This window comes from Oncorhynchus clarkii, chromosome 16 (genome assembly GCF_045791955.1).
Source record: "Oncorhynchus clarkii lewisi isolate Uvic-CL-2024 chromosome 16, UVic_Ocla_1.0, whole genome shotgun sequence".
In the NCBI taxonomy this organism is placed as follows: Eukaryota; Metazoa; Chordata; class Actinopteri; order Salmoniformes; family Salmonidae; genus Oncorhynchus; species Oncorhynchus clarkii.
Genome location: NC_092162.1, coordinates 44,453,343 through 44,464,044, shown reverse-complemented (window position 1 = coordinate 44,464,044; position 10,702 = coordinate 44,453,343). Strand labels below are relative to the sequence as shown.

The following is a 10,702-nucleotide window of genomic DNA, read 5'->3' as shown; positions in this document are numbered from 1 at the left end:
GTTGGGATTACAGACTGGGACAAGGACAGATTGATGATGTCTGTGAAGACACCTGCCAGCTGGTCTGTGCATGCTTTGAGAACGTGCCCTGGTATTCCGTCTGACCCGGTGGCCTTGTGATTGTTAACCTGTTTAAACGTTTTGCTCACATCGGCCAGGGAGAGCGAGATCACACAGTCATCCATAAAAACATGGGCTTTCATGCAAGGCACAGTGTTATATTCCCCGAAGAGAGCATAAAAGGCATTTAGCTCGTTTGGGAGTTCTGCATCGCTGGACAACTCATGGCTGGGTTTCCCTTTGTTTCCCCCGTTATCGTCTGCAAGCCCTGCCACATACGATGAGCGTCAGAGCCGGTGTAATAGGATTCAGCCTTCCTCCTATATTGTCCTTTTGCATGTTTGATGTCTCGTCAGATGTCGTAGCGGGCTTTCTTGTATGTATCCATGTCTGTCTTTCGTTCATTGTAAGCGGTAACTGTAGCCTTTAGCCCAGTTCGGATATTGCCTGTAATCCATGGTTTTTGATTTGGATACGCTCTTATAGTCACTGTGGGGAAAACATTGTCTATGCACGTATTGATGAAGCCTGTGACTGTTATGGTAAACTCCTCAATGCTATCGAATAAATCCCAGAACATATCACAGTCTGAACTAGCAAAGCAATCTTGTAGCCTTGTCTTGTAGCTTCTTCCGACCACTTCTGTATTGAGCACATCACAGGTACTTAATGTTTGAACTTTTGTTTGTAAACAGGAAGCAGAAGAATGGAGTCAAGGTCAGATTTGCCAAAGGGAGGATGAGGGAGGGCATTGTTTGCTTTTCTGTGGGTAGAATTAAAGTGGTCTAAAGTTTTAGAAGTCCTAGGGGCACAGGAGACGTGTTGGTAAAAGTGAGGTAGGACGGTTTTAAGTCTTCCCGTGTTAAAGTCTTAACCCACCGGAAACGCTGCCTCTCGGTGAACGGTTTCTTGTTTTTTTATGACCCCATACAGTTTGTTGAGTGTCAGAGTGGTATTGACTTGTGGAGCGATGTAGACAGCTGTGATAATTACGAATGCGAACTCTCTTGGTAGATAAAACGGTCTGCAGCTTACCATGAGGTATTCTACATCAGGTGAGCAAAAGCTCGAGATTTCCTTCACACTTGAAGCAGAACACCAGTTGTTATTTATGAAAAAACACACTCAACCTCTTTTTGACTACCCCGAAGCCGGCGTCTGATCCTGCGGCTGCATAGAGAATCCACTGAGTACTACGTGCATAGCGTCATCATCCAGCCACGTTTCAGTAAGACATAATATTGCTGCTTTTCAAGTCTCTCTGATAGGAGACTAGAACGAAGCTCATCCATCTTATTCTCGAGTGACTGAACATTTGCCAATAGAACGGAGAGGAGCGCCGTTCAGTTTTCTCTTTGCCTAAATTTCACTAGGACTCCACCTCATCTCCGGCGTCTACACCTGCAGCGTTTTGGTAGCCCATGGAACAAATAATAGGATCCAGTATGAACAGTGGAACAGCTGATTTGGAGTTGAAGACGTATTTGAATTCGAAATTGAGGTGAAACTGGCGATCTGATGTCCAGAAGTGCTTGGCGGTCAAATGTGATAATCATATGAACTTTCTGTACAAAAAAAGTAAAGATAAACAAGATAAAAGTCACTATATGGCAAGGTTGGAACTCATAAGATGTTGACCTTCTCAGTCAGTGCCATCTTTATTGTCCTTATTTTAAACAATTAATTAGGCCTATAAGGGTTCATTAGTGATCTATCAAATACATATACTTTTTTTTTTTTTTTACTGTCGACAACATATAAACCGTTTACAGCCACCTTTAAATTGTACCTTAATGTAAAGGGTTACCAAAAGAAATTGTACTTTTAAACTGTGATATGCATAATAATAATACATTTACCATGCATGACTATAACAAACTTATTGTATTAAAATATTAATTGCCAGGCTACTTATTATTGACAATAATAAATGGTATTACTATCATTACAGGCCTATTAATTATATTATTATTAAACACTTTAAAATCCAATTAAATCCAATTAAATAGACAATACAGGCAATTGAAAAATAAGATGATGAAAAATAGATCGTATTTACTGTAGTAGTCTGCAATAGGCTGGTTATAGGGCCTACATCTCGATTGGAGGCTGAACATTCCATGCACTGAACAACTCCTCCCATCCAACTATAAGAGCTATGTGGGCCGGTACACTGACTATGAGATGCTCAAGACTTTGAAAAAACACGTGGCTGAGGAAAACTAGAAATTTAAAACTCGTTTTGGAACTACCATTAGGCCTATTTTAGACATAGGCCAAGTCTACATTAGGCCACCAAGATGCATGCATAGAAGATTCATTCGTTTAGGGATTTGTTTGCTCCTCTTATTTTTTCTTGGGCCATCGTTTTAGAGACCCAGACCCAAAACATTTCGATGATGACCTTTGCCATGCTGCGGCCAATTGCGACTCATCTGATCAGCTACCCGGACCTGAGTATGATGTCCGAGGACGAGGAGAACCGCAGCGAGAGCGACGGCAGCTCGGATCAGAGCTATGGATGCTGCGCAGCCGCGGACAAACGGCGGAGGATTTCTCTAAAGTCGGGAGGCAGCAGTGTTGTCATTGTGAAACAGCGGAACGCAGCAAATGCCAGGGAGCGCGACCGAACCCAAAGTGTCAACACTGCATTTACTGCACTTCGGACTCTAATACCCACTGAGCCAGTGGACAGAAAGCTCTCCAAGATTGAGACGCTTCGCCTAGCATCAAGCTACATCTCCCACCTCGCCAACACCCTGCTGCTCCGTGACGGGAATGGAGATGGACAAACTTGTCTTGGCGCGGTTTACGCGCAAGGAGAGAGCAGAGGAAAGCAGCCTCGCACCATCTGCACCTTCTGTTTGAGCAACCAAAGAAAAGGGGTAATTCAATGCGTTTTATAAAAAATTATTGTCCACAATTCAAGTGGAAAAGGTTTAGATCAGTGAAGAAAACAATAGCTTGAAAACATGGCTGAACGTCAGGCAAATAGCAATTCAATTATAGACAGGCCCTGCCTATCACGTTGTTGGGAAGTAATATGGAATTATTTGTTTTTGGAAGACTTACATTTGACACTGATTGACATTTCAAAATTATTATTTGTTCTATTCTGTATCGAAATCTTCGCGCGTAAAATAATATTTCCCCCATCTTCGCACGTAAAACAATATTTCCCCCATCTTCGCACGAGGCGTCATTATGCCCATACTGAGGGGTCAACGCGACCCCTAAATTTGATAAATGTGATTTAACTATTTCTTTAACTTTTCTTTTACAATGTGTTTTAATTAATTCAAGGATATTGAATTTGTTCATCGGTGTTTCCTCAAGATGACGCCTCTTTCTTCCACTGACATTGTTTCATGTAATTAGCATTTTGAAGAACAAAGTATTTAAAATATATAGGATAGCCTATTATTTTGTAAAAAGAAAACGTACATTGTTTGCACAAGTTTTTTTAATTGATTTGAATGTATGCCTAATGCAATATTCAATACACATTTATAACAGAATAGTATTACATTTATGTAATACACTTTAAGTAACCTTAAATCAGTGGCGCTAATACTATATCAGCATCGCCATCATTATTATCATTGTCATCATCATCATCATCATTATTATCATTGTCATCATTGTCATCATTATTACCATATACTGTATACTGTTGTTTATGTTTTGTTGTTGTTGTTGGTTGTGGTGATATTCAGTGCCATTTGGAAGTTGTTCACTTATTAATTGTCCCCAAAAATGTGCTTTATTTTTTCCAGATAAAGGATAGCAAAGACTGTCTGAAGATGCGAGGCGTTGATTCTCTGAGGGTGAACCGTAGATAGAAGACCGTGAAACACAACAGCAAGAACCAGAACCAGAACTCCTCATCCACAAACTCAGGGAACACTAAAAGCAGGCCGTAACAGAACCATTCTCATCATGCTGGAGAACATTATATAACAAGAGACTATTTATGCTTGAGAGAATGCTGTGAGAGGCATGGAACAAACCAATGTCCAATGTGAAGCCTTTAACAAATGCAGTGCATTTATAGATAGAGAAATTATAGATGTGTATATTTGTGTGATATTTGTGTTGTACATGTATTACATTTTTAAATAAAACAATTGTTTTATCTGAATGAAATTTCTCCTAGTAGTTTTCTTTCATTTGAACACGTGTGTATATTCCTCCTTTGTTGTTGCAGTTAAGATTCATTTAAAGACACATATGACAGACCTATTCACTTGATTCCTTGTCTAGTTCATGCCAGGGCACAGAAAAACAGGAAAACGTTGAGACTGAGATTTGAGGACTTTTCCATATTTATTCTTTATGTTGCTAAGGATTTCCTCATGGCAACCCCTGTGCCAGAGCAGATGGCAGACGGTCAGCTAGGGCACAAGGTTACAATGTCATGAGAAATGTTACATTGACTAAAACAGCATTTACAATTAAAGCATGTAGGGTCAGGTATTGATTGTAAATGTTTGTGTTAATGCAATGTAAAACTATAAAAGCTTTGGAGGTGGTACAAGCATGTATGTGTGTGTACTGTATGGTACAAGAACATGACATTTACTGCATTCAAAACAAAACCCCGGGAAAATGAGTCCAACAGTTTAAGAGTACAAAATAAGGTTAACATCCTCAAGAGAATTAAGCTGGGCGCCATCGTCTGCTGGGTGGCATGTCCAAGAGGCTTGCCAATAAATACCTCTAATGGCAGGTTTATTTGGTCTTAACAGTTACACAGGAAAGATAAAGAGAAAGGAACCCTCTACATTAAGCACTTATCTAGATATCCTTGATTAGACTCAAATCTATTTCAGTTTCAGTCAAACAATCAGGAGCTCAATTTAAAGTTTTTCTCTCTCTCTCTCTCTCTCTCTCTCTCTCTCTCTCTCTCTCTCTCTATTCAATTTCAATTTAAGGGGCTTTATTGGCATGGGAAACATTTGTTTACATTGCTGAAGCAAGTGAAGTAGATAATAGTAAAATAAACAATAACAAATGAACAGTAAACATTACACTCACAAAAGTTCCGAAAGAATAAAGACATTTCAAACGTCATATTTGCCCTTTTCTTGTGGCAACAGGTCACAAATCTTGCTGCTGCAATTGCACACTGTGTTTTTTTACCCATTATATATGGAAGTTTATAAAAATATGATTGTTTTCGAATTCTTTGTGAGTCTGTGTAATTTGAGGGAAATATGTGTCTCTAATATGGTCGTACATTTGGCAGGAGGTTAAGAAGTGCAGATCAGTTTCCACCTCATTTTGTGGGCAGTGTGCACATAGCCTGTCTTCTCTTGAGAGCCAGGTCTGCCTTCGGCTGCCTTTCTCAATAGCAAGGCTATGCTCACTGAGTCTGTACATAGTCAAATATTTCCTTAATTTTGGGTCAGTCACAGTGGTCTGTTATTCTGCTACTGTGTACTCTCTGTTTAGGGCCAAATACTATTCTAGTTTGCTCCGTTTTTTTGTAAATTCTATACAATTTGTGAAGTAATTATCTTTTTGTTTTCTCATGATTTGGTTGGGTCTAATTGTTTTGCTGTCCTGGGGCTCTGTGGGTTCTGTTTGTGTTTCTGAACAGAGCCCCAGGACCAGCTTGCTTAGGGGGCTCTTCTCCAGGTTAATTTCTCTGTAGCTAATCGCTTTGTTATGGAAGGTTTGGGAATCACTTCCTTTTAGGTGGTTGTAGAATTTAATAGCTCTTTTCTGGATTTTGATAATTAGCGGGAATCGGCCTAATTCTGCTCTGCATGCATAAAAGGCAATTGGTTATATAACTGATTCAAGAAATCAGTAATTGGTATGTCAAATGTTATGTTCCTTTTGATGGCATAGCAGACCCTTCTTGCCTTGTCTCTCAGATCGTTCACAGATTCGTGGAAGTTACCTGTGGCGTTGATGTTTAGGTTGAGGTATGTATACAGTGCCTTGCAAAAATATTCAGCCCCCTTGGCATTTTTCCTATTTTGTTTTGCATTAGAACCTGTAATTTAAATGGATTTTTATCATGTAATGGACATACACAAAATAGTCCAAATTGGTGAAGTGAAAATAAAAATAATAAAAAAATAATAAAAAATAAAAAATGGAAAAGTGGTGCGTGCCTATGTATTCACCCCCTTTGCTATGAAGCCCCTAAATAAGATCTGGTGCAACCAATTACTGTCAGAAGTCACATAATTAGCTGAAAAAATTCCACCTGTGTGCAATCAAATCAAAATCAAAGTTTCACCTGAAATGAAATGCTTACTTACAGGCTCTAACCAATAGTGCAAAAAAGGTATTAGGTGATCAATAGGTAAGTAAAGAAATAAAACAGTAAAAAAGACAGGCTATATACAGTACAGCAGTGAGGCTATAGAAGTAGAAATAGAAGCTACATACAGACACCGGTTAGTCAGGTTTATTGAGGTAGTATGTACATGTAGATATGGTTAAAGTGACGATGCATATATGATGAACAGAGAGTAGCAGTAGCGTAAAAGAGTGTAACGGCATTCAGAGGAAGAAGGTGAGGACCAAGATGCAGCGTGGTACGTGTTCATATTTATTAAATAGAACTGAACACTAAACACAAAGTAACAAAAGGAATAACCGAAACAGTACGGAAAGGTGATACAAACACTAAACAGAAAACAACTACCCACAAAACCCATGTGGGCAAGAGTTACCTAAGTATGGTTCTCAATCAGAGACAACGACAGACAGCTGTCCCTGATTGAGAACCATATCCGGCCAAAAACAAAGAAATATAAAAACATAGACAAAGGAACATAGAATACCCACCTTAGTCACACCCTGGCCAAACCAAAATAGAGAATAAAAAGCCTCTATGGCCAGGGCGTGACAAAGATGGGTTGTCGGGTGGTGGGTGGCGGGACACAATGCAGATAGCCCGGATAGCCAATGTGGGGAGCACTGGTTGGCCGGCCCAATTGAGGTAGTATGTACATGAATGTATAGTTAAAGTGACTATGCATATATGATGAACATAGAGGAGCATCAGTGTAAAAGAGGGGTTGGGGGGGCACACAATGCAAATAGTCGGGGTAGCCATTTAATTACCTGTTCAGGAGTCTTATGGCTTGAGGGTAAAACTGTTGAGAAGCATTTTTGTCCAAGACTTGACACTCAGGTACCGCTTGCCGATGGCTGGGGTCTTTGACAATTTTTAGGGCCTTCCTCTGACAGCGCCTGGTGTAGAGGTCCTGGATAGCAGGCAGCTTAGCCCCAGTGATGTACTGGGCCGCTTCACGACCCTCTGTAGTGCCTTGCGGTCAGAGGCCGAGCAATTGCCGTACCAGGCAGTGATGCAACTGTTGCAGCTGTAGAACCTTTTGAGGATCTCAGTACCCATGCCAAATCTTTTTAGTTTTGTGAGGGGGAATAGACTTTGTCGTGCCCTCTTCACGACTTTCTTGGTGTGTTTGGACCATTCTAGTTTGTTGTTGATGTGGACACCATGGGACTTGAAGCTCTCAACCTGCTCCACTACAGCCCCATCGATGAGAATGGGGGCGTGCTCGGTTCTCCTTTTCCTGTAGTCCACAATCATCTCCTTAGTCTTGGTTACGTTGAGGGATAGGTTGTTATTCTGGCACCACCCAGCCAGGTCTCTGACCTTCTCCCTATAGGTTGTCTCGTCGTTGTCAGTGATCAGGTCTACCACTGTTGTGTCATCGGCAAACTAAACTATGGTGTTGGAGTCGTGCCTGGCCATGCAGTCGTGGGTGAACAGGGAGTACAGGAGGGGACTGAGCACGCACCTCTGAGGAGCTCCAGTGTTGAGGATCAGCGTGGCAGATGTGTTGCTACCTACCCTTACCACCTGGGGGCGGCCCATCAGGAAGTCCAGGATCCAGTTGCAAAGGGAGGTGTTTAGTCCCAGGATCCTTAGCTTAGCGATGAGCTTTGAGGGTACTTTGGTGTTGAACGCTGAGCTGTAGTCAATGAATAGCATTCTCACATTAGTGTTCGTTTTGTCCAGGTGGGAAAGGGCAGTGTGGAGTGCAATAGAGATTGCATCATCTGTGGATCTGTTTGGGCAGTATGCAAATTGGAGTGGGTTTCTGGGATAATGGTGTTGATGTGAGCCATTACCAACCTTTCAAAGCACTTCATGGCTACGGACGTGAGTGCTACAGGTCTGTAGTCATTTAGGTAGGTTGCCTTTGTGTTCTTGGGCACAGGACTATGGTGGTCTGCTTGAAACATGTTGGTATTACAGACTCAATCAGGGACATGTTGAAAATGTCAGTGAAGACACCTGCTAGTTGGTCAGCACATGCCCGGAACACAGGTCCTGGTAATCCGTCTGGCCCCGCAGCCTTGTGTATGTTGACCTGTTTAAAGGTCTTACTCACGTCGGCTACGGAGAGAGTGATCACACAGTCATCCGGAACAGCTCATGCTCTCATGCATGCCTCAGTGTTGCTTGCCTCGAAGCGAGGGTAGAAGTGATTTAGCTCGTCTGGTAGGCTTGTGTCACTGGGCAGCTCGCGGCTGTGCTTCCCTTTGTAGTATGTAATAGTTTGAAAGCCCTGCCACACAAGACGAGTGTTGGAGCCGGTGTAGTATGATTCAATCTTAGCCCTGTATTGATGTTTTCCCAGAAGTGGTTAGATTCTATGGATTCTTCAGTTACATTGAGCTGATTTCTGACGTGCTGTTACTTCTTTTTCCGTAGTGTATTTCTGTAGTTTTTTGTGATTCACAATAGTGAAGGCATAGGCTCAGGTTTTCTCAATGGATAGGTTTCTCCATTAATTTCTTAGGTTTTTGCATTCTTCATCAATCTCACGCCCTGACCATAGAGATCCTTTTTATGTCTCTATTTTGGTTTGGTCAGGGCATGAGTTGGTGTGGGTATTCTATGTTCTATGTTGTGTAGTTCTATGTTTTGACAGCTGTCTATCGTTGCCTCTGATTGAGAACCATACTTAGGCAGCACTTTTTCCCACCTGTGGTTGTGGGAAGTTGACTTTGTTTATGGCACGTAGCCTTTAGCGGCACGGTTTGCTGTGTAGTGTTTATTGTTTTGTTCGGCGTCTTTTCTAAATAAAAGATTGGTACGCTCACCACGCTGCACCTTGGTCCTCTTCATTCAACGGCCGTGACAATCAAACCATCTGTCATTGTTAATTTTTTAATTTGATTTGGAAGCTGAGAGGTCAAATATACTGTTTAGGTTTTCTACTGCCAAGTTTACACCTTCACTATTACAGTGAAATATTTTGTCCAGGAAATTGTTTAGAAGGGATTGAATTTGTTGTTGCCTGATTGTTTTTTGGTCGATTTCCACACTATTTTCTTTCCATCTATAGCATTTCTTAATATTATTCAGTTCCTTTGGCTTTGATGCCTCATGATTCAGCACAGCTCTGTTCAAGTAGAGTGTGTTTTACTGTGATCAGATAGGGGTGTCAGTGGACTGAATGTGAACGGTTTAAGAGATCTGGGTTGAGGTCAGTGATAAAGTAGTCTACAGTACTATTGCCAAGAAATGAGCTATAGGTGTACCTACCATAGGAGTCCCCTCAAAAGCTACCATTGAGTATGTACATACCCACCCTCTGACAGAGCTGCAGGAGTTGTGATCTGCTTTTGTTGGTTATGTTGTTGTAGTTGTGTCTAGGGGGGGCATATGGGGGAGGGAATGTTGTCACCCCCAGGCAGGCGTTAGTCCCTCTGTGTGCTTGTCCAGTTCTGGCACTTCTGGCATTTCGGTTACCACAGACCAGTACATGTCCCTGGGCCTGGAAATAGTTGATCTCACCCTCTAGGATGGAGAAGCTGTCATCGTTAAACTATGGAGATTCTATTGGGGGGGTATAGGTGGCATGGAGTGGGCAGAAGGGGCATAGGTCTGATATGGGGGGGTCCAATATAGGGTGTGGCCAGGGTTTACTTGGGGTGGTCTTAACTGGTTGGGGTGTGGCTGGTGATCTCTTACATACTTGTAATTCCCATTCCATTGTTTCCAATAGCTGTGCCAACACGTTTTTGGTTAAGTCTGTAGATGCATAGCTAAGGATCATGGTTTCTTGTGTTATTCATTGACTGGTGTATTTTTGCAAATCTCACGGTTGCCTTATTTGAAGCCTGGTATCGATTAGTCACGGCAAATAGTAACCCGCACTCTGCTCCGAGACCCTGACACAGCTGTTGGGATGTCAGAGGTATAAATCACTGCAGTGGCCCAATGGAGGAGGAGGGAGCTTAAGAAGTTGGATGTCTTTGTGGAGCAAGAGGGGACAGGGCTAAAGAAGTGCAATAAGACCCTGTTGACATGAAGTCACAGTCCAGGAAAAATGTTGTTGAAATATATACATTGTCCTCGCATGATACCAGGAGGATACTGTGCCCTAATCTTGTTGCCATGGAAAGTTTGGCTAAGTTTGAACCTGTTCAACATGCTGATGGTTTCAGCAGGCAGAGAGTAGACACACAGACACACAAGCTCAGTGCTCACATTCACTCCTGTCTGGGATCACTTTGAATGAGATTGCAGATGGATCAGAGTGCAGAGCACCGTATGGCTGAGGAAGGCTCCCTGGTGTTGATTGTGGTATATGGAAAGTCAATTTCCAGACAGTAAACAGTTCACACAGGCTTGGGATCC

General features: G+C 42.0%; 1 protein-coding gene across 1 annotated transcript; it reads left to right on the top strand.

Annotated features, from left to right (window-relative positions):
- Nucleotides 1-2,335: 2,335 nt before the first annotated feature.
- On the top strand, nucleotides 2,336-4,088 carry LOC139367634 (transcription factor 15). Its single transcript, XM_071105903.1, has 2 exons — nucleotides 2,336-2,945; nucleotides 3,837-4,088. The coding sequence occupies exons 1-2, from the start codon at nucleotides 2,457-2,459 to the stop codon at nucleotides 3,900-3,902; spliced, it is 555 nt and encodes a 184-aa protein (XP_070962004.1). The 5' UTR covers nucleotides 2,336-2,456; the 3' UTR covers nucleotides 3,903-4,088.
- The last annotated feature ends 6,614 nt before the right edge of the window (nucleotides 4,089-10,702 follow it).